The following is a 25,309-nucleotide window of genomic DNA, read 5'->3' as shown; positions in this document are numbered from 1 at the left end:
TATTGCCCCCGTAAAGAGCTTAATCGCAATACGCCGTGGCATGGCCCGGGACAGTTATCATCATTTTATTGCTTTTTCACGCTATAAACCAACTACAGAAGGGGCCCGTTAAAAGTCTGACCGAGGGGACCGCAAAAGATTCCAGCCTAGGGCCCCGCTACATGATGTGGGGGCCATCATGGCCCTCGTATCCTGTAGCAGGGCGCCAAGGCTTTGATCCTTGGTGGGCCCTGAGCCAGACTGATTCTCATGGGCCCCTACATAGTAAATTATTTACAACGTGAAAAAAAAAATTGACAAGAATCATCCCGGGCTCCTGAGCTGGAGCCCTGCCAGCCCCACCAGTGTGGGGAGGGGCATGCAGAGGCAACCACATGAAGAAAATATTGAAGGGGGCTGAAAGTTGCTGGTCCTCCCGAATATATGGGACACAAGCGTGTACGCAGGAGAGAGAGAGGGTGCCATCCCCCCCCCCCATCTTGGTGTAGGGCCCCGTAGGCTGGAACATTTGTCGGGTCCCCAGAACCAGATTTTTCACGGGCCAAAATTTATAGCATGAAAAATCAAAAAATGACGATTGTCCCGGGCACCAGGGCTGGAGCCCTGTCAGCCCTATGTGGGACCATGTGAGAGCCATGGAGGGTGCATTGCATTGTTTTTACAGAAATTATTGGGGGCCCTCAGTTTCCTCACAAAATGTATTGGGAGGGGCCTCAAATGGCTCCGTCGGCCCAGGGAACAGGGAAAATAAATTTCAAAGAAATTTTTATTTGAATATCATAATTTCATCAGCCACTGCAGAAAAATAACGAGCGGTGTGTAAAACGCTGTGATGTTTCCACAAAAACTTTTGGCCCTGGGCAGCAATTTTGAGAGGATGGCAAATTTTAAGGGAAACAAAAGCTATCTTTCAAAGCCATCGATTTTTACACTGTGGAGGTGATGTAAAACTACATTTGTTTCAGCCCCCTCCCCCCAACTCAACAGCAATAATCTACACTCTTAGTTATGGCCCTGTCCGCAGCACCCAGAAAGTGCTGCAACAAACAGATTGGGAACCACAGCCCTATAAAAATACAGTACAATATACTGTACATTCAATATAATTTATCTGCAAAGTATCTCTCAGCAATGCCCCCCCCCCCCGTCATTGAACAAGACTTCTGGATTGAGATGTTTTGTGGGTATTAGGGCAGGATTTCCCAATTCCCCCCCCCCCCGCAGTTGTTGTGAACTTATATGAAACAATTCCTCCTGAGACTTCCGCCAGGAGCTCTGTGGGACCTTCCTTCATGAGAGAGCCAGAGCCATCTTTTCTTTCTCTTATTTTCGGTTGTGTGGAGGCTTTCTTGCTCTGCCCCAGGGATACAGTGGGTGCATCAATAGGACAGGGGATCCAGACACACGTTACATTTGTGCTACTCGCCAGAGGCCAAGCCGCATAACTTCAAAGTATAATACTTCAAAGTACTATAAACTGGTGAGTGATTGGGAATTTCCGATATTTATGACCGACCAGCAGCAAAACACCTAAAAATCTCTAGCAGTCCAATTATAACGATGGAGGGCATATTAACCTGTTCTCAGAAATGAAGGAAGTAATTGGCATGTGCATGGCAGATGTCAGAGACTAATCAGTGAAGTACCAGCTGAATATATGGCCCAGGCCTCTTGCATACCGGGCAAGCATGCTTGCCCGGTATGCAAGAGGCCTGGGTTCGAGTCCCGGCGGAGACGTGATGACTTTTCTTTCCGAGCTCACCTCAGCATAATATCCGGAAAATAACTGTTTCCTTGAATATATTGTGTTTTGAATCGGTCATTAAGGTGCACATGACTAGTGATGTACCCTACAGTTTTCTTTGCATGCAGTGAATTACATTGCGAGTTTTTGTTGTGCTTTTTCCCAGTATAGTATTGTTCATTTATTCAAACGATAGGTTCACAAATATAAATTTTTGTTACGAATTTAGAGAAAAGTTTTCAAATTTTAGAGTAGAAAAATCGCTTGAAATTTATAAAGTTACACAATTTACATGAGCATCTATCGTGAATATACCTAAACGAATGTTTTGCCCAAAATTGAACAATCTCCTGCTCTTCATCTGACTTTTATGGTGAGTTACAATGTAGAATTTTTTTACATCGTTACTTTTTTTTTCTAGTTAAGATAAAATACAAAATCCGGTCATAAAATATAGTTTACACTAAATTATTAACAAAACATGCTAATAAATAAGTATTACGTTGATGTAAGTCAGCACAAATAAATTTAAATGTATGGCAAGATTCTCATTTTACCCACTGTGAATGAAACAGAAAAATTATTCTATGAAATTCAATATATTAAGACCTCTCGATTTAATTTTGTGATCAATTATATTTTCCAATGAGGATGTTTGCAGTTGCTGATGAAACGCTTCATTCATACATACCTATTTTGACTTCTGTGTGTTATTAACACAGTACCAAAAAGGAAAAAGTTCTAACAGTCAGTTAAGACCCCGTAAGATAATTATGAATTCAACTCATAAGGGGGGCCGTTCAAGTACTACGTAAGCAAATTTTTAGCTATTTTTGACCCCCCTCCCCACTGTCAGCAAAATTTCGTCATCAGCTCTGCCCCTCTGAATCCTAATGCATATTGGTGGGATCAGAGATGTATACACGGGGGAGGGGGGGGGGGCCCAACGATCAAAAAAATTTTTTTTAATGCAAAAAAAAAATTGTTTTCATTAAAAAATTTCTGAAGAAAATACCTTTATATATATATGTATGTGTGTGTGTGTGATTATAATCAATTTCTGTTAATTTCAATGTTATTCGAAGGCTATGAACTCAAAATTTATCTTTAATAAATTCGCTGCGATCCACCCTCTAAACCATATAATGATGAATCGCATAAAGGCCCTTGGTCCGCTGACCCAATATGGCCCTGGGGATTAACTGATGCGGCCTGCCCTCCTCCAACCTAATTTTGTATAAATGAACTAAGCGGCACATTTACAGATCGCTGAAGTGTCCGGTGGTATAATTCCAGAGCATTTAAGTGGCCCATGGCACATTTTCAGATCACAAAACCCGGGATACAGTTCCAGAACATTTAAGCGATCCGTGACACATTTAGAGATCCCTTTAGTGACATGTGACATAGTTTTAGAGCAGTTAAGTGGCCCCCAGTGCGGTTCTACATCACTCAAGTTAACCGTGGCACATTCTCAGATTATTTAAGTGATCCACGGCATATAATTATGGATCACTTGAGTAATGCGTGGCACAGTTCCGGAGCACTTAAGCGGCCCGGACACATTTCCAGATCACTTGGTTCCGTGAAACATTTAAAGATCACTAAAGTGGCTCCATAGGGCACTTATCAATGGGGGGGGGGTGTGTGTTACTTCAACTGCCCACAAACTATCGAAAGGTTTTTCTAGTTTTTGGCGCGCCGAGTAAGATGCCATTAAAAAAATTTCATATTTTCATAAAGGGTGGCTGATGACGTAAGCATTATCCAAACCCCTCTCCCTCCTTTTCATCAAAAGTCAGCAAATCGGAAACCCCCTTCCTCCCATCGATGCTGACGTAATACTTGAATGGCCCCTAAATTGATTAAAAGGGTTTTAAATTAATTAATCAATTTGTTTGTGTAAATGGGTTTAATTAATTAATCAATTTGTTTGTGTAAATGGTTTTAATTAATTAATCAATTTGTTTGTGTAAATGGTTTTAATTAATTAATTAATTTGTTTGTGTAAATGGTTTTAATTAATTAATCAATTAATTTGCACTGAATTAAAAAGTTATTGGCTGTTTATTAATTATTTATTACCTTATGAACGAGTAAATTATTGCAGACCGGGCTGTAGACTCATTGAATTTGATTCATAGGGTCGCGGTTTGAAAAAGGTTTAGAATCACTGTTTTAGGAGGATTTTTGGGAACTCTATTATGTCTAGGCCTGCTCATCTCTCACTACTTTCTTGGGATGGATGTCATGCCCGCACCCTTCCCCCAAAGTTGGTGCTGACAGGACTCCAGCTCGAGGCAATAACCATTACTTGGCCCACTATTTAGAGGGGTGGAGAAGAGTGAAGAAAAGTTGAGGGGTACGAATTCTATTGTGTTTTATGTTTTACATCAATAAATTTACTGAACGGTGGGGGAAGAAAATGTTTAATCTAGTTTCTTAACCAACAACCTCTTTACTTAAACATTACAAGGGGGTGCCAAAATGTGAGCTTGCCCCGTGCTGACCAAGTACCTATCTAGCTACGGCCTTCGTACTATAGGTCAGTCATTCTAAACCAGCGGTTCTCAACCTTTTTTGACTCGCGGAGTCCTTTCAAGTAAAAAAATTCTATGGCGGAGCCCCGTAGGCCAATTTTTTAATTATTTATCAGAGTTACTGATTTATTTTTACTATTTAAAAATATTTACAATTATTTTTTTAAATTTTAGTTTTCTTTAATTTTTTTCGAGCGGCCGTGGAGCCCCTGGAGAGTTCACAAGGAGCCCAAAGGGCTCTGCGAATCACCGGTTGAGAACCGCTGTTCTAAACATTTGGAAGCCCGTGGACTGGTAAATCTCTTTTGTGTAAGTGAAAGGCCCGGCTTCGCAATGCAAATATAAGCCAATGATAGGCATTTTTAAGACAAATCTAATGGTACTACAAGGGCCACAACTAGGGGGAGCAGGGTGGTCTGGTGCGCCAGGCCAGAGGGGGCACAAATTTTACCATCTAGCCTCTTCAGCATTATAAAGGGGCGCCAAAATATCCGGAGAGCGTGCTTGCCCCGACTGACCAAGCGCCTAATTGCGGCACTAGGTACTACTCTGGTTTAAATAGCTTTCCCGGTCTGGACACCAGGCTCGCGTCCCGCTTTCTTAGCAAAATTGTTTTGCGCTTTATCTCGAGAAGTTTGCAACATAAATAGACGATATTGGTACCGTCTATTAGCTATTTCAAAGACAAATCCGATGATCCCAATACCATTATGTCAGTAGCAACAACGCTGTGTATTGTTTATAAAAGTTTTCTCTGACACGGTCCCACCCCTTCACAGGAGCAATGGCTAAAATTGGCTAAATCCGAAAGAGCCTGGTCCGCATGTACTTTTTGAAAGAAAGTAAGTACAGACAGCGAGGTTCAAGGCACAAAGAAAGTGTTCATATCGAAACTTGCGGCCTTGTCCACGACACAAAGCCTACCACAATTTTTTCCACAGAAATAGAAACCAATGATTTTGAATTAAGACTATTAAATTCTTTAAAAAATGGCTATGGCTGGAGAAGGAGAGGGGTCATTTTCAAAAAATTTCAGTAAAATGATTTTCGCATTTATACGTCGTTTTGACCTGTATGAGCGGCCAAACTTCGTTTGGAGGTTTCATTATATTCAAATTAAGCCCCCCCCCCAACATTTTGAATAACTTAACACCTATGATTGACGATGAATTTGTGAGTAGTGAGTCTGATCTTGTAACTTCAGGACAGAATATTGTCGTCAGAAGACGACTATATTCTAGAATCAATCACCCAAAGCAAGTGCTTCATGTTTCGAAGAAATAGAATCAGAAAATTCAGATGAAGTATCCGTGTGTGCACCATCTCTCCACGATACACTAAAAACTGTAGATGTGATACGTCACTTCCTACGCAGTCAGGAAAAAGCCGAACAATCGCGGTAGTGTCAAAACTGAATAATGTAGAGAAAATTTTTGTTTTCTCTTCGGAAAGAACAACAAGCAAATGTACTTGATTATTTTTCATGAGGTAAATTTTTTTAAACGTTTTGATTCTACTTTGAACAACCCAGGATTAAAATTAATGAGAATTAGCACTTTATTTAATACAATTGTTAGAATTTATATAATTACATACACAAAAACGATCGGACAAAAATTTAGAGTGAAACCCCGCAAACTCGACATTCGCTTAAGTCGACATAATTGTCGATACCTTTTGGTTGTCGAGTTACCGAGAGTCTACTGTGGTATGGAATAAATATTTTTTAAAAAATAAAAATTATGAGGTATTTTATGTTGTGAGGGGCAAACGACAAAGGACTATATTTTTGGCGGTGTTGCACAGTAAGAAAAGGTGAAATTTTCTTCAACTAATCATTTTGGGCATCGCACACTTGCTTTTATTTACATCAGGACCCAAGTTAGAATGAACAGAGATTGGAGTTTGTATTGTATAAGCATACAGTATATACTAAAATATTAAAAAATTTTAAATTGACTAAAAAAAATAAAAATTAATTAAACCAATATCAAAAAGTAATTTATTTAATCAATTTGAAAATAAACTGAAAATATAAAAATAAAAATATATAAAATAAATTGAATTCAATTTTTTTTAATGAAATTTAAGTACTCTCAACAAATGCATAATTTTAAATTTGTGTCTATATTAAGAAAAAAATTTTTTTTTACAATTTTGCTCCCCATTGACAAAAACCTGGCTACACCATTGATCACATCTCTGTTGGAATTGCAATGATTAACCATTTGACTGGCATAGAAATTACTGAACCCATTTTAAAATGTCACATCTTTTATGAAGTAGTAGTTCTTTAAATTATCAACAAATGCAAAGTAAGAGCGATAGGAAAATGTGTTCTGTTAAGAAATCTGCTTTTCTAAGTATCTGGGCTTGTCATTGCTAAAAAAAGACTTTTGATAATCTTGATAAGATATTTCATCAATGCAGACAAGAGAAATTTTTTTTTTTTTAATCTGCAAAGAAAAATTTAATCACTTGAATTCCTTACATCTATTTGCTTTTTTAATGATGAGGTCAAATATTTACACAGCTTCTTCATTGCAGAAATGTTTTTGATAATTTAGACATTTTATATAATTTTTTGAATAATTAAATTATTACCTTTTCAGTTTCTTCCAAGTGGATGGGTTCTTTTTCCTTCTGAGAGAGACTGCAAAATTACTGTAGTCAACTTCTTATTTAAGGTAAAAAAATATTCTTGCATATAGTATGAAATTTATATGTATGTTAAGGTATATCATAAATTGGTTATGCATTTTTTGTCAAGTTTGATAAATATATCACTTTTACAGGCAATTATGCGTAATACTCAAGCTTAGTTGGTAAATTTTACAAATGCTAAAAAAGTAATCACTCTTACCAGCAAACTGGTATACATAATAACCAAGTGTGTACCTAGTAAATTTGATAAATTTTTCAAATTTATTGCTTTTACCAATGGTTATGCACAATACCCTAGTCTTATTGGGCAATTATGCATAATACCAAAGTTTTGTTGGTAAATTTTATAAATGCTAAAAAATTATCACTTACCAGTGAACTGGTAAATGATCAGCATTAGAATTGAAAAATCAAAGTTACTGGTTCGCTGAACAAAATCCATTCTAAATAATAATAATTTATTTTCACAAATATATTAGCATTTAAAAGGAGCTTAATGTACCACCAAGGGGGTGCAAAAAGCCATAAAAAATCCACAGTGGATCAGTGATTTTTGCATAGGAGATTCTGCCACAATCAATGTATCACTGTGGGGGCACAAAGGTTTTCTGCTACTGGTCCCATGGACCACCACAATTTTTTTCTTGGTGTTCTGATTGTTTAATCATTGGTTTCAGACCAGTGGATCACCAATGATTTCTAACGCTGTATATAGTAACCAAGCATACCTAATAAATACAGTCGCACCCAGATTTAATGAACTCCTACTCAACAATCCTCGATTTAACAATTTTTTTCTGAAATTCTGGTGAAAATAGAGGCAGGGCTCCCACTCGTCCTACTTTTCCTACTTTTTGGTAAAATGTTCTACTTTTGTCCTACATTCTCGGTTTTGTCCTACTTTCTAGTTTTTGTTCTACTTTTCCTACTTTTTTACCATAAATTCTATCGACAAAATTTGTGTAATTGATTTTAATTGAGCAGGAAATCATTGATATATTGCCAAATATTACAAATGTTGAAAAATGCAATTAACGATTCTGCCAAAGCAGAAATTTTATCATTTTTAAGGTTATTTGGGGGGGGGGTATGTGAACCATTTGGTTGATTAATTTTTCATTTGTTTAGTTTGAGGGTTCAACAAATAAAAACTTCTGTCTGGATGGGAAAAATAATTTTGTATTTATTACTTCATGGTCTTGGACAGTAACTAACAGTCATCATTCAAAATTACGGTGCAAATAGGTGAAACAACTGTTTGCATTTAAAAGAAGTTGGATACATAGGCCTATTCTAGGTTTTGTGATTCTGATGCTACCCAATAGCATTCAGTTATCTTCTGTATTTTTAAGGCATAAATTTTGAGGCATAAACAATATTTAAAATGCTCAGAAAAGAGCTAGAAAATGGAAGTGCTTCATTTGTCAAAAATGATTACACTGGCATTGAACAGTAAAATGTGAACAAATCCCTTTAAAAAATTATGGACAATGCAGTAAAACTATCTGGTTCACCTTGCCTTATTTATATCGGATCTTGTAATCTACACATTTTGCACACTGTGCTTTCGAAAGTGGTCTCGAAGGAGCGTCATTCTTAAAAAACGCATGTCTTTAAGATTTGCTGTGCATTGTCGAAGAGAGTTGACAAGCTCTGCACTTTGGAGAAGTCTCCAAAAAAAAAGAATGTGATATAATTATATGAGAAGAGACAGCAAAGAATTATCTGTGGTTGATAGTACACTGTTTTGGTGCCCGAGTGGCATGGTGGTAAGATGCTAGTCTACCATCGTGAAGGCTGTTGTCAGGGTCCCGGGTTTGAACCCAAGGGAGGATATAGATAAGATATTTTCCCTAGCAAACTCTAGGCGACTACCGATAGACAGTGCATTCGCTTTAACCCATCTCACTAATGGCAGTAGATTGCAATATAGCGATATGGCCAGAGTTGGTGTTTGGTGAAGTATTAGTACACTGTTTTGGCCAAAAATTGGTTTTGTAACCAAGTCATTTATCATTTTGCTTTGGCATGAGTCAATCTTATAGGAAACTGAAATAGTGCTATGAAAAAAAAAGTTAATTGAAAATTCAATTTTTTTTAAAATTTTAATTTAAAAAAAAATAATTTTTTTTAGGGATTTTTTTCCATTATGCTATGATTATGTTGTCTAAGGGGGGTTACCCTACCCCATCCTACTTATTAGTCCTGCATTTTCCTACTTTTTTTCATTTTTTGAGTGGGAGCCCTGTATAGGCGAAACCCTGATTTCACACACAAAAAGCATCGATATAACAATTTTTTTCAATTATCCAAAAAATTTTCTTTCTTTTAAAATGCCATAATCCAAAGATTTGACTTCAGCCCTTCTTTAGAGATAAACAAAAAAGGGGAATAGGAATCTGATTCTTATCAAAAAATAAAGGATGTGCGGAGTCACCACACAGAGCCACAGCTTCGGAATAAACATTTATTTTGACGACACATAATGATTATCTGGGTTAATGAAAAAGTAAGACAGGCATAGAAATTTTCGAACCTCACGCTTTCGTGTGCAGTGACTCTCTGCCCTGCTGTTTTCCAGACGGTCGTCTCGAGTACCCGGGATCACGGGACACACTCGAGGTCGTTGACCCGACTCTTGGGGGGTCGTCTGCGTGAGACACCACACACTCCCTCCCCAGTGATCACGAGTAATAAGAGGTGATCGTGTACTATGGAGTAGCATCAGTGATCACGAGCACTGTAGACGATCTGGAAAGTGGACAGTACGTCCAGAACGAGTGGTTCTGACTGGTTTCACAGCAGAATCAGCTGTGAGTCTGTCAGACGTAACTGCAGTTGATACGTTTGGAGATACAGGTACCGGCTCCACCGTCGGATCCACAAGAAATGCCAGTTTAAGCCAATCGACTGACGCTGATTTTCCTCTTATGTCCACGTTGAACACTTTGTCAGTTCGGCTGATCACTCTGTATGGTCCTTCAAATGGCTGTTCCAGAGGACGTTTCACCCTATCAGTTCTCACGAAAACGTGAGAAGTAGTTTTCGAATCATGGTGAACAAATGAAGGATGTCCTCCATGCCGTTTGATTGGTCGTGGCTGGAAAGTTTGGACGTGAGTTCTCATCATTTGTAGAAACGCGGAAGCGTCAGTTGAGTTGGAATTAGCTCATGCTTGGAAAAATTCACCAGGTAATCGTAAAGTTTCTCCGTACAGTAGTTCTGCAGGTGTGCACCCCAAATCTTGTTTCAGAGAGCACCGAAGACCGAGTAGAACTGTAGGTAATGCTTCAGTCCATTTATGGGTTTGATCGCATTTTAACGCGGCTTTGAGAAGGCGATGCCACTCTTCCAACATACCGTTCGCTTGTGGATGGTATCCAGTTGTTCTAACCCGTTTTGCTCCGATGAATTTGGACAGCTCTCGGAATAGCTGCGATTCGAATTGGCGACCTTGATCAGTTGTTACTGTCAAAGGTGTGCCGTATCGAGAAATCCAGGTGGAAAGAAAAGCTGTAGCTACCATGGTTGCTGTGATGTCGCGGATAGGTACCGCTTCTTGCCATCGTGAAAACCGGTCTATCATTGTCAGGCAATAAGAGTATCCATCGGAAATGGGCAGTGGGCCAATGATATCCAAATGAATATGTTGAAATCGTTGGGAAGGTTCCACAAACGATTGTAGTGTGGATCTCGTGTGCTTGTGCACTTTGGATCTTTGGCATGGTATGCACACTTTTGTCCATTTAGCACAGTCTTTAGCTAGACATGGCCAAATGAATCGCTTTCTTACCAAATCAATAGTGGGTCTAATTCCTGGGTGTGAGAGTTTGTGCATATTCCAAAACACATCATATCGAAATTTTTCTGGAATATAAGGTTGAACAGCACATGTCGATAAATCGCAGTAGAGCACTTTAGCTGCTTCTGGAAGAAATACTTTCTTCAGTTGCAAAGCTGATTTGCTCTTTAGAAGTTCCTCTAGTTCTTTATCCCTCTTTTGTTGCTCAGCGATGGCAGTAAAATCGAGAGGTCCAGGAACTGAAATTGCTGTTACGCGTGATAAGATATCAGCGGAAATATTTTGCGATCCAGGAATATGGCAAATGTTCTTTGTGAACTGCGATATATAATCTAAATGCCTTAGCTGTCTAGGTGAGCATTTTTCACTTTTTTGTCGAAACGCGTAGCACAGTGGTTTATGGTCACTGAAAAGTATAAACTCACGAGCTTCAAGCATATATCTGAAAAATTTTATGGACGAATATGCGGCAAGAAGTTCTCGATCGTATGCGCTATACCATGTTTCGGTGGGTGAAAGTTTGCGTGAGAAAAAACCTAGCGGTTGAAGACCATTGTCCGTCACCTGGTGCAGTGCACCGCCTATAGCATAGTCGGAAGCATCTACATGTAGAGCTAATTGGGCAGACGGGGATGGATGTGCCAACAATGCGGCATTAGCTAGTAGTTTTTTGCAATCTTCAAATGCTTTCAAAGTTGATGTAGACCACACAACTTTTGTTTTGTCTTTTCTTTTTTTCGTAGAACCTTTCAATAGATCATGCAGTGGCACTTGTGTCTCAGCTGCATGCGGTAGGAAACGGCGATAAAAATTTATGAGACCTAAAAATTTACACAATTGCTCAATTGTTTCCGGTTGCTTGAAATCGAGTACAGCTTGTACTTTGTCTGGGCGAGGTGCGATACCAGATGGTTTGATCACATGTCCCAGAAATTCGAGCTCAGAAACACCAAATATGCATTTTGACACATTTAAAACTAAGCCATACTGTTGAAGACGTTGGAATATTTGTTTTAAATGAATTTTGTGTTCTTCGCCATTTTCAGAAAAGCATAGAATGTCATCAAGATATACATAGCAGAATGGTAAACCTCGTAATACTTCATGCATGAACCGCATAAAAGTTTGAGCGGCATTTACGAGACCGAAGCTCAATCTTGTATACTCGAATAAACCCCAAGGGGTTGTGATTGCGGTTTTTGGTATATCTTCTTCGGCAATGCTAATTTGATGGTATGCCTTGAAGATGTCTAGTCTAGAAAAAATAGACTTACCGTGCAATTCTTGTGAAAAGTCTTGAATATGGGGTAGCGGGTAAGAATCAAATTCTGTAACACTATTTAGACGATGATAATCACCGACAGGACGTACAGTACCATCTGCCTTGGGCACGATATGTAACGGAGAGCTCCAAGGGCTTTTGGAGGGCCGGATTGTTCCAAAAGGAATTCAAACTCGGTTTTCACCTGTTGTTGAATTTTTGGATTGAGACGTCGAGGCTTCGAAGCCACCGGTGGTCCTCGAGTGATGATATGGTGTCGCGTCAACATGTTTCACGGTTTTACCAATCTGTGAAGGGTTGAAGACATCTGGGAATTCTTGAAATATAGCACTGTATTCAGAATCTCCAATGGTAGTGACGGAAGGTTGTGTTGTGGGCTTGATCGATCCGAGTACCCATAATGATGTTTGCGAATCGATGAGTCGTCGGTTTCGCACATCAACGATTAGGTTGAAGTTGCTGAGAAAATCAGCTCCAAGTAGTGGTGAAGTGACGTCAGCTACGAGAAATGTCCGGGAAAAAGGTTTCCGGAGACCTAAATCCAGTTTCTTCACCGTGGAACCATAAGCAAGAATCTTACTGTTGTTAGCGGCGAACAAATGGAAACTTGGATGTAGTGCTGACGAATTTTTCTTAGGCGGTATAACAGAAACTTCACTGCCAGAGTCAACAAGGAAACGGTCACCCGTAACTCTGTCAATCACGAAGAGCCTGCTGGATTTGTTGCCCGATTCCATCGTACCAGCGATGATGGAAGGTCGTCATTTTTTTTTCTGGTATTTACAGGGCTGACGGCAGTAACGGGCATTCTCACCGAACTTGTTGTGATAGAAGCAGATATCCCGTGCTCGACTTGAACGAGATGTTGAATGCCTAGCTCGTCGCTGTTGGGAGTTACTATGATATCTCCCTCTAGAGAGTCGATTATCCGTTACCGTTAGCTCTGCCACTTGTTTGGTGAGTGTTTCGATGGCTGATGTCGAATCGGTTCGATCTGGAGTCAACTGCATTTGAGATGACGACGATGGCTGGATTCGACACACGTAATTTTGGGTAGTGACTTCAGCCACTTTGTCGGCTAGGACAGCAAGTTGATCTAATGGCTCACTGGAAACCGATAACACTGCTTGAATGGTTTGTGGTAAGCGTTGCATCCACAAGGTGCGCAAGAACTCGTCAGTGACTTTGTTGCCGGAGAGTTCTTTCATCTTTCGCAGCAGTTGACTTGGCTTTTGATCACCCAGCTGTAGCTCGTTCAAAAGTTCCTTGACTTTTTGATGTTCCGTAGCAGCGAACTCCTTTATGAGGCGATCCGACTAGGCTTGATAGCGGTTGATTGCCGGAGGATTTAATATCAGATCCGAGACGAAAGACAAGCATTCTCTATCCAAGGAAGAGACCAAGGCTGCATACTTCGTATCATCATTAGTGATTCCACTGAGTTGAAAAGCACTGTTGCACTGTTGAATCCATAGTTGGACATTGGATTTCCAAAACAGAGGTAGTCGAAGTCCAATCCTCGAAACTTGAGCATTTTCTTCCACCATCGCTCAGCTCCAACGGGAGAGAGAGAAAAAAAGAAGAGAAGACGAGAGAGAGGAGGAGGTCACACCAGAAGAGAAGAAGAGCAGATGATGATGTGTGGGCGAGAGGGGTCTGTTCTTCAGGAGCCTGTTTGAGGGAAGAATCGAGTCGTCGTAACCACAGACATAATGGAGGCTCGGAAAGAAGAAAATTTCCGAAAATGCATGAGATTAAATCTTCAATGAACATGGACTTTTTTGATGGTTAATGTTCCTAAACGTCGCTGGTCACCACTGCGGAGTCACCACACAGATCCACAGCTTCGGAATAAACATTTATTTTTGATGACACATAATGATTATCTGGGTTAATGAAAAAGTAAGACAGGCATAGAAATTTTCGAACCTCGCGCTTTCGCGTGCAGTGACTCTCTGCCCTGCTTTTTTCCAGACGGTCGTCTCCAGTACCCGGGATCACGTGACACACTCGAGGTCGTTGACCCGACTCTTGGGGGGTCGTCTGCGTGAGACACCACAGTTGCATGAAGTCATTCAGAGTATATATACATGGGAAGGTTTCAGCAATTGGTGTAACATCCTTACCATAAAACATTGTTCTATCTACATGTTTAGATTTCAGTAAAAAAATAAAGTTACTTTAAGTTTGTGCTCTGTCTCGACAAGTAAAGAATGGCTGGGTCATCCACAGAGAAAGCATTGTTTTGCTTAGTGAAAAAATTACAATTTTGACAGAATTAGATTGTATCTGAGCGTATGAAGCAATTTTTGCATGCATCCTGACTTTGTTCTTAGTTTATGCAGAGATGCCACTCAGTTGCTATAGTGTGCCAAATACTCAAAATTTTGGAAAAGGGTACATAAAAATTTTGTTCACCTGTCCCTGTTCCAAGAAGAAAAAAGTACAGAGAAATCCCTTCCCCCAACTTTTTTCCTTTCTTTCCCTCTCTACTGTCTATCATCATTGCACAATCCTGAAAAATAGTTTTACTGCCTTGAAGTACAAATGAAGCATTTTACTGCACTGTATTGAATTGATATAACCTGCAGATTGTTGAAGAATAAGATGAGATATCTAGTTGCATCTCTGAATGAGGAGCCGTATATTGAATTTTATAATTTCTGAGTTTTTCCCCTGTGCAATACATACCGAAAATAATGGTACTTTTGTGACTATCTACCTGCATTGAAAGACAGCATCATATGGCATAAATTTGCTTCATCCTCACAAGATTGTGAATGCACTTTTTTCGAAAAATCATAGAGGATTAGAACGCTCATTCAAATTGTAAACAATTTTCTGAGAGCGTTGGTGGAAAAAAAAACTGAACCTAGGGGTGTGTACACAGCCCTTGGAGGAGCACAAGGATTTCTTTCACAGAAATTTTGTGTCAACACTCAAAAAGAATTTCAAACTAACAGATAGCAGGAATGTTAATTTCATATATGTAGGAATGTTCAGAATGTTCATTTCCTATAAAAATATATATATCTTTTAATATTTCAATTTTCTCAAATATTTAAAAATACTTTTAATTTTTGTTCTTGAGAGGGGGAGGGCACAGGCCCCCATGCCTTCCTCAGATTCCACCTTCATTGAAAATTCAGGTTTAGCAGCTGCAATTACACATTGGTAATTGGCTAAATACAATTTTCTAAGGGTTCCAACTTTGTGTTGGCTATCCCTTTGAGAAAAGCTCTGTTGTCACGATCACACAGACCTACAACACAAATATTGCAACATTCCTGCACACAACCCAGGTTCTGATCTGGAGAATTGGTGAAAAGGTCCAGAGATAGAGGAAAAACAAATGATTCCAAAGAGATTTTCAATTTTAACAAAAATAGTTTTTTGACATTTTGACAGGTTATTTAGGTTACAATTAAACAGTTAACAATAAAAGAATTTGTAAATATTCATACCAGTCCGCATATAAGTCCAAAGTGATGGTTGAAACTAGACAATGATACTTGAACTACACAGGCTGTGATGTCATTGACCCTGAAAATTTAAACCAACAGAGCAACGGTACCCAGCCGTTGAGCAAGAGCTATTGGCCATTATGGAGGGTATAAGTTATTTTCGACCATATCTTATGGGACGTAGATTTACTGTTGAGAGTGATCATAAACCCCTGAAATATCTAATTTCATTAAAAACTCAGAATCCGAGATTGTCTCAGCCAACAGATAAGCTCAATAGATATAGAGGCGAATGATCTTGAAGAATCCATGAGAGAATTGCAAAGGGAAGATCCTCAGTTAAAGCCGATAATTGAACTATTAACTCTAGATCAACCAGAACCAACTAGGAAGGTCGTAGATGTGTATTTTATGAAAAATGAGTTATTATGCCACTATGCTTCCAAGGATATCTGTCCCTCTAGAGATGATTACATTGAACAAGTGGTAGTACCATCAGTATTAAGAGGGAAAATTTTGGAATTAGTCCACAACAGCCTCAGTAGTCACATGGGCTTTGACAAAGTGTTCGAGAGATTGCGCACCAAATATTTCTGGCCTGGATATTATCAGGATTGCCAAATACATGTCCAATCATGCAAGGTGTGTGGTGTGTTTCAAACGCAGAAGTCATAACCTGCAGAGCAAGGCCCCATTGCAGTAAAATTTTATTCCCGTTACACCATTTCAGTTAGTTAGTGTGGACATTATGGGACCCTTAAATATCACCGTAAATGGAAATAGGTATATATTCGTATTAATGCAAGGGCGTAGCGAGGGGGGGACGACGACTTAGGGGGTCTGCCCCCCCCCCCCCGAAATGTGAGAAAATGACCGAAAAAAGGGAAAAAGATGGCCAAATCCATTGTTCTGTCACCTTGGTTCCCCCCCCCCCGAACGAAATTTCTGGTTCGGAATGGACAACTTTTCAAAATTTATAGAGGCAGTAGCATTGCCAGACATAAAATCCGAAACACTAGCGAAGACATTCTTTAGAGAAATTATAGCAAGATATGGACTTCCTGAATTTTGCTTATCGGATAGAGGGTCAAACTTGCATAAATCAGTATTTAGAGCTATGTTGGACAAATTAAAGATAAAAGCCCTAAAGACATCAGCACTACATCCTCAAACCAACAGAATATAACCCCGGGAGGCAAAAGAGAGGTCGGAGTGCGAAGTTGAATAGACCTTCCAGAGGTCCTTACAGGGTAATTGAAAGAAAATCTCTGGTTTTGTTTCACATACGGAATGTAGCGCATCCAAAGGATTCATAGTTAGTTCATTCAGAGAGGTTAGCAAAAGTTTTTTTTTGAAAGACTATATGAGCCTTTCCCACCACAAAGGGGAGGAGGTGAAAATTCAAGGGAAAAAGAAACCCAGGAGGGTGCACAAATAGATCTTGAAAGTGCGGGAGAAGAAGACGTCGCAGACAGTTTCGGAGCAGAGGAGGAAGAAGAAGAAAGTTTTGTATTGCCACCCTTTACTCTATGTCCCTTTGTCCAGCAGAGTAATAGCAATAGCCAAGTGACAAGTACAGAAGATACTGATGTCGTAAATACATCGTTGCCTCAGGATAATGCTCAGTAGGAACCTAATGACATTGTTACTTATAAGGATGAATCCGAAAGTTAAAATAGGGAAGGCCAAAATTTACCCCCCAATCTCGATATAATTTAAGAACCCGAAATGAGCGAGGGCAAGTACAGAAATTAATTACTGTCAACGGGACCGCCGAAACTTCAAGTGTTCCGGCAAAATTTACCAGAGAGTAATCATACAGAGACCACTGAAGATAGAACAGAGCAGAATTTAGCTGACAGAATATATTCATGGATGATTAAACCGGTAGACATACCTGAATCTCTCTCTCTGAGAAAACGTTATTTGATCGATTAGCAGACAGGTTAGCTGAGAAATTAGTTAATGTGATTAGCTAAGTATAAATTTAAACACTCAAGGCGAGAGTTCAAAGAAAGATGTAAATATGAGATATGTATCACTTGTATATAGATTTAAAAAAAAAGAAGAAAGAAATATGGGTAATTGTATAAAATTAATGTGTGAACTAGTATAAGTAACATATTAACAATTGGGAGAGAGATATATCATGTTAATCACTTTGCCTCTAAGTTATATGCAGTACTGTAAACAGTGCCGACCAGAGCACTGATGCTATTTCACGAGGGGCCGGAAGAGACCTAAGCATCTCCACCTATATGCACCTGGGGCCACATTTGGGTGTGTGCCACATGTGACAATGAACAGTAGCCGAAAATAAGAGCGTAGTTCGATGAATAAACTCTCACTATCATTGCAACTTCATCAGCAGATGGGTAGCTACTTGTTATGATGGGAAGCGCAAAAATTCCAGATCATCCAAGACTTCCATTGGTCAGCGGTGGTTCGTTTGGCGTTGATGCCTTATGGGTAAAGAATCATGATGCACAGGTTTCAGAAGGTATGCCGTGGATTACCTGTGAACACAGTGCATAGTGTCACTGCTAGATAAAACCTAATAGCAGGGACATACATCACAGATGGGAGTAATTCCATCACGAATTCGCATGGAGTCTTATGTTTTACGCTACCAATAAGAACTGTATTCAATGAATGTGACCAGACTAACAGCTGGCCTAATGGGAGCTCCCAGCCTAAAATGTCTTCTGAACTATTATATTCGAATCCAGTGAGCAGTGTATCTTCATATATCTTAGAAATCTGCAATTATCATGGATTGTAGTGGGTGAAGCCAACAAGTGTGTCCAAAATTCGCCTCGGAGAAAAGACAAATTCCAACTGTAACATGACGTCCTCCGGGTCATGTTTTTCCTTAATTATAATATCAAGAGAATACTTACCTTTAGACCCCAGGGACCGCTTAGCCACCGGAAACCACAGAAGGTCTCGCTCTGGCATACCGGTATGGGCTAGTTCGTCCGTTAAGTCTTTCGGCTGGAGTCTTCAGTCGCTTGACGAGGATGAGCTTGCAGGTCGGGCAGCTAATGTTCCACCTAAATTAATCTCTCGACGATATTATCTTCATTAGTTCTTTATCTGTTGGTGCCTCTCGGGAGAGATGTCACCACCTCATTGGAGGTGTTGTCCTTTTGTATATTTTCAGTTTTATGTTAACTTAAGAATTTTGTTTGCCGGCGGATGGCCGCTGACCTCCGTTGGTAAACTTTCCCGATTGTCGTTGGTCGTGTTAGGTGAACCTGGCCAGTTCACCTGACATGTTGCTAAACGGTAATTTAATGTTTATACTAATATTTCGAAACTATATGTAAATTATGTCGATGCTTTCTTGTTGTGACGTAATATTTTTCTTGATGTGACAGAGTATTTCCGCGGTCCAAGTGGACCAAAAATACTTGTTTCCCGATTAGTATATATACAGATTGTGGTTATCGAACATACACATCACATCTCATTGCATTTCTTTTTACCTCATTTGTTTAAGAAGTTTGGTGCTCCGATGTTGTAGCACAGTGGTGCTAGTCTTTCACCAGAGAGAGAGGAATTTAATGTAATGTAACTTCATCTAGCCTTAGGCTTGGAAACGTATCCTGTGATGTTTTTCTAAAGTGCATTTGTGTCTCTGCAGGTCCGAACTTTTAATAGTAGCTTTGCATATGAGCGATGGCTTGGTTCTTTTAACGCTAGCCAGGTGATGTCAGAAAGGTCTCTACACCCAGAGCTCCTGGTCTAGTAGTATCATCAACTATGTGAAATAGATGGGTCGACAACGGCTGTTCTTAACATCTGCCTCACCGCGGTCTGATTCCCGATCTCTTCGGCACCCGCTGGGCTGACGTCCGACGATCGTCTCGCCTACAAATTTGCGTCACTTGCTTGGCCAGACTCCTCTTGGCTCCGATGTTGTGCTAATTCTAGACAGTGCATCTTGAAATGGGAAACATGGTTCCCAGCCGGCTTCATCCATCTCGGGGCCAGGCCAGCGAGAATCGGCCTCGGACGGGTCTACGTCATAGCGGACGTCCACTTCAAAACCGGACTTAGTGCTTCATCTCTAGTCGCTTGCCGAAGTTCCGGACCACCTCCAGATAAGTGCAATACATGAAAAAGTCTCTGTGATATACACTGAAGAGCCAAAAAAACTGGTACACCTGCCTAATATCGTGTAGGGCCCCTGCGAGCCCACGGAAGTGCCGCAACACGACGTGGTATGGACTCGACTAATGTCTGAAGTAGTGCTGGAGGTAATTGACACCATGAATCCTGCAGGGCTGTCCATAAATCCGTAGGAGTAAGAGGGGGTGGAGATCTCTTCTGAACAGCACATTGCAAGGCATCCCAGATATGTTCAATAATGTTCATGTCTGGGGATTTTGGTGGCCAGCGGAAGTGTCTAAAGTCAGAAGAGCATTCCTGGAGCCACTTTGTAGCAATTCTGGACGTGTGGGGTGTCGCATTGTCCTGCTGAAATTGTCCAAGTCCGTCGGAATGCACAATGGACATGAATGGGTGCAGGTGATCAGACAGGATGCTTACGTACCTGTCACCTGTCAGAGTCGTATCTAGACGTATCAGGGGTCCTATATCACGGCAACTGCACACACCCCATACCATCACAGAGCCTCCACCAGCTTGAACATTCCCCTGTTGACATGTAGGGTCCATGGATTCATGAGGTTGTCTCCATACCCGTACACGTCCATCAGCTCGAAGCAATTGGAACCGAGACTCGTCAGACCAGGCAACGTGTTTCCAGTCCTCAACAGTCCAATGTCTGTGTTGTCTGCCCCAGGCGAGGCGTAAAGCTTTGTGTCGTGCAATCATCAAGGGTACACAAGTGGGCCTTCGGCTCCGAAAGCCCTTATCGATGATGTTTCGTTGAATGGTTTGCACGCTGACACTTGTTGATGTGTTTTGAGTTGAATACATTGAAATCTGCAGCAATTTGCGGAAGGGTTGCACGTCTGTCACATTTAATGATTCTCGTCAGTCGTCCCGTTCTTGCATGATCTTTTTCCGGCCGCAGCGATGTCGTAGATTTAATTTTTTACCGGATTCCCGATATTCACGGTTGTACGTGAAAATCCAAATTTCATTGCTACCTCGGAGATGCTATGTCCCATCTCTCGTGCGCCGACTATAACACCACGTTCAAACTCACTTAAATCTCGATAACCTGCCATTGTAGCAGCAGTAACCAATCTAACAACTATGCCAGACACTTGTTGTATTATATAGGCGTTGCCGACCGCAGGGTCGTACTCTGATTGGTTCCATATCTCTTTATTTGCATACGCATGCCTGTACCAGTTTTTTTGGCTCTTCAGTTTATTTACATTTTTTTTTATTTAACGTTCAACTAATTTTTTAATGTCATTAGTAAATTCTTGAATTAATATTGTGACAATGTTTAGCTTTTGGAAATTGAATAAATGTCTTGATTTGAATTCTGGTATCGATTTATTTCCTTGTGCTGTCAAAAAACTTGAAGATAAAAATAGAATCTGGGAGTGCACTAACCACGTTGCATAAAGCGTAGTTTCCAATAACAGGGTCGTGCACTCAGAAAAGTAGCATCTCAATTTCCAATTGAGTTTACAGCAGGAACCATGCCGGCTGACAGTTGTTCTCTAATTGGAGTGTTGTCCAATTGGTACATTTTCATCATGAAAGAAAATAACGAACTATATCGTGTGTGACTGTGTGATGCTAAGAGACACTGAACGTCGAAATTGTGACATTCTAGTGCTTATTCTGGACGATTTTCATATTTGAAATAATGTGAAGAGGATAAATACTCTTGCGAGTAGAGAATTCAGCAAGAATTCCCAAATAACACATCAGGTGTTGTTCAAGTGCCTGTATACGATATACTGTATATCCTACATCTCTCTGATAGCAAACAGTGAACAATATACTAAGAAGTATCATAGGTTGAAATCTGTGTGTTTATATGTCTTACTGTGTATATATTATGTTTCATTTATTTCTTATAGGTTTGGTGCATTTATTTTATTGGTTCATTTATTGCATAGTGTATTCCAATTGAAGGATCATGATATTTGTTTAAATTTTGGTGGGAGTGTACAACATGCGTTATTAACGTATGTAATAGGAAGAAGATGAGTTGACATGAAGAGAATATTAGATTGATTGATCATTTCTAGCAACATGAATGGTAGTTCGCTAATATGCTGACACAGTGTAAGGGAAAGAGAGTATCATGAGAGAGAGATAGAGATAGATATATCATCATTGCTCACCATATAAAGGGAAAAAAATTTTAGTTTTTTTTTTAGAAAGAGGGAGGAATGTTAACCAGCTTGTGCTAGTTGAAATAGAAATAGAGAACCTATAGAATAGAGGGAATATTTAAAATTATTGTTTTTCAGATGTATTTGAAATTGATAGTTTGGAGTATTTAAATTTGTTATTTCGGATTTAACTATATATAGAACTGTAGGTCTGGCACCGATAGCAGGCAACAGCAATACTAGTACAGCAAACAAATAATTGAATAATAGGAACATAAATAAGAATGGTTGTCTATGGATGGTAGACATGTTTCTTGAGGGTTTAAAGTAAGTGGCGTCATGTTGATGAAAGAAGCTTTGTCCAAGCCAGTGGGAACATGGTCCCAATTAAAAGAAATACAATCACAGGCCGATGTAGTAGATGGGGCAGTTACCACTCTAGGGAATCCATTAGTTACCGTCACAAAGCATCTGGTCGGTTGTATTTCAAGGGGTGCCCTAGGCAAGAAGGATCGTCGGAGGAGTCTTTCTCTGGAGAAAAAGGGGGAATCGTAGAAAATAAAGGGGACCAATGAATGAATAGACAAATTTCAAGATTGAGAATAGATGACGGTCATTTAAGTAGAAATAGAATTCCTTTATTTAGAGGATGCAATTAAAGTATAACAGAGGATCTAAAATGCCGAGTGTTAGTCATGGGAAGCTTCAATGTAGGTTAAAGGTTAGGCCATGGCTGTTGGGGTTTTCGGGGTCCTGAAGGGAGAGTCGCTTGGACAAAGAAATTAGGGATGGATTGGCAATGGCCAATCTTATGAATAAACCTTCAAGAAACGAATATAAATCTAGAGATGATGGGAAAATATTAAATCAAATTAAATGGGTGGAGTTTTCCAAGGGACTGGGACGTCCGTAATGAAATCTTAAATGGCAAGAGAAAATCTGGATACAGGGAGTTAGAGAGAAAGGCAGTAATGGATGAGACTGAAAAAGAGATGACGAGTTAAGACAAGAGTTGTAATCTCGGGAATCTGTTTCTCTCTCTCCTGGCTGCGAGGAGTTTCTAAGGCGCTAAAGACTGGATAGGGTCTCTCAATGAACATAGTGAGTGATGCATGGATCATATTCTCTCTCTCATATGTCATTTATAGTGTAGGTTCTCATAATTAACTGTTTTGGGGGCAAACTGAGGTGTAATGAAATCACGGGGTCATATAATGTTCAGGGTCAAGAACTTAAATGTTTTCAGGCCAATAGAAGAATTTGTTAAGTATTTTGAATGGAGTTGTATTATTTTCTTTTAATAAGGAAGGTAATATGAGAATACAACTTTGCCTGGGTTATACTTTATATATATACACAACACAACGCGATGGACTAACGAGAACGGTCTCAAACCCGAACAGGCTGACAGTACAGGTGATCATCTGTGGAGATTTTCCTGTATTTAGGAAAATGGAATGGAGCCCTTTCAATACATCTCCCTATTAGGTTTCTGATCTTATCCATGTGCACGACGTTTGGCTTCAGTTGCTATACATTCCTATACATTATCCTTGTATACTGGGTCTGATTTCTGCATGGGTGGGCAAATGGGGCCTTTATAACTTTTAGCCCCCAGAAATTGAAACAGCATACATTCACTGAGCAATTAAAATCTTTCACACTTGTCGCAAGAGCCTCATAATTCCTAGTTTACTCGGGGCCCTGCCTGTATACACTTCAATTAATTGATGTTTTCACTTCGATTCAAACTCTCAAGTCTTTGGAAAACAACACCATTTCTATCAATCGAATGGCATAATTTTTTAATTAGTAAAAACGCATCACTGAAATACAGCGCATTCCGTTTTTCAAAAACCGACCATGAAGAAACGATGTAAGTGTAAAAAAGCTTCAAATGGGAAATCTCAATGAGTATTAGTGATAGATGGAACACGAAAGTAAATCGTACTAAGTGGAAAACGTTCCAAGCTAAGCGGGAATGTTATAAGAGGGATCGACTGTAATTTTTCATGCATATTTTTTAATGAAAAAGCCATAAAATTTGAGATGATTGACCCGTTCAGTCATGGCCACCCACAAGGGACTAAGGTGGGGCTGACAGGTCCTGAGACGATTCGTATCATTTTTGTTGTTTTTTTATGCTATAAATTCCCCATAATGGGTCCACAAAAGATCCCAGCCTAGGGGCCCTTCTCTAGGATGTGAGGGCCATAGGTTCAATGAGTTTTGACAGGCACTAAAATAATTATTGAACGTGGCTATGGTATGCTGATAGCCAGGGCTGTAACTAGGATTTTTGCCGCCCCACATTCGATAATTTTATAACGGTGTTCTCTGTTCCTACCTAAAACTGCCCCCCTCTGCCCCATCCCCTCTAGTTTCTGCCCTGCTGATAGCAAACATGTTCACTATCAGTTCCTTCTTTGAGAGAAAAATCTTTCAACAACGGAACTCAATACATCATCTACTTTTTGCTTAGATATAGAAACCAAAAGCAAAACAAACAAGTATGTATAGGACATTTTACGTAAGGTTTAAATAATTTTTTTTCCTGTTAAATCTTGAAATGAATACCGTAAAATTGCTTCAGACTATAGCAATAGTAATGTTATGATAGTATAATATTTCTTCTCAAGCATAATTTTGAATCGAAACGACAGATTTTTTACAAAAACTTTTTCAGGAAACGTCTGTGGAAAAGAGGGGGGGGGGGGGTAATTTTCAAGAAAAGTTCCAGTTATACGGTTTTTGCAATTATACGACACGCCATATAAACAAGGTTCTATTATTTCAGCCTGAGCCCCCCAACATTTTCGATAAGTTTATGCCTATGGGCATACAGATCCACATATGTTGAGAAGAATAATATTATATACTGCATATATATGTGTGTGTGGATATGTATTATACAAAATTGCATTATTATTGTATTATACAAAATTGCATTATTATTGTATTATACAAAATTGCATTATGATTGTATTATACAAAATTGCATTATGATTGTATTATACAAAATTGCATTATTATTGTATTATACAAAATTGCATTATTATTGTATTATACAAAATTGCATTATTATTGTATTATACAAAATTGCATTATTATTGTATTATACAAATTTATCATTTTTGACCACGTTTGCATCATGGTAGTTTAACATTAGTTTCAGCAGATTAGAACATGATAATGACATTTCTTTTAATGTTAATCAAGTAGAATAATTGCTTATCGCAGGAGTATGGATAATTATGATTAGTCCATCTAATGCACAACTTCTCACCAGTTTATAACTGATTGTACAGAAAAATTATCAATCACCTTTTCAACATATTGTTTCAATTTATTTAGAACTAGCTATAATACCCGGCACTGCCCGGGTTTTCTTCAATAGCTGGGAGGATTGAAAAAGTAACAAACCATTATAAAGCCATAAACTTATACATAGTACTGGCAGCATTAAAGAAGTGACAAACCATTATAAAAGCTCATGCATGTCAGAAACGCATTGCTAGGGAACCACGGTAACCAAAGTAAA

At 39.4% G+C, this 25,309-nt stretch overlaps 1 protein-coding gene across 11 annotated transcripts in view; it reads left to right on the top strand.

Annotated features, from left to right (window-relative positions):
- Positions 1-25,309, top strand: part of LOC149074117 (uncharacterized) — a 420,692-nt gene that overhangs the window by 334,015 nt on the left and 61,368 nt on the right. For 6 of the 11 annotated variants that reach the window (XM_089246242.1, XM_089246238.1, XM_089246241.1 and 3 more), the window contains one exon: positions 6,897-6,971. In XM_089246242.1, coding sequence (XP_089102368.1) covers positions 6,897-6,931 — 35 coding nt within the window. In that variant the 3' untranslated portion in view covers positions 6,932-6,971. Of the gene's footprint in view, positions 1-6,896; positions 6,972-19,142; positions 20,855-25,309 lie in introns of those variants that run through there. The other 5 variants (XM_089246240.1, XM_089246236.1, XM_089246234.1 and 2 more) reach the window with 2 other exon arrangements.

The sequence above is a fragment of the Pholcus phalangioides genome, unplaced genomic scaffold (genome assembly GCF_987345545.1).
Source record: "Pholcus phalangioides strain wild (caught in Gottingen) unplaced genomic scaffold, Ppha-v1.0 ptg000017l_1, whole genome shotgun sequence".
Lineage (NCBI taxonomy): Eukaryota > Metazoa > Arthropoda > Arachnida > Araneae > Pholcidae > Pholcus > Pholcus phalangioides.
Note: the sequence above shows the minus strand (reverse complement) of the source record. Positions and strands in the feature narration are given on the sequence as shown.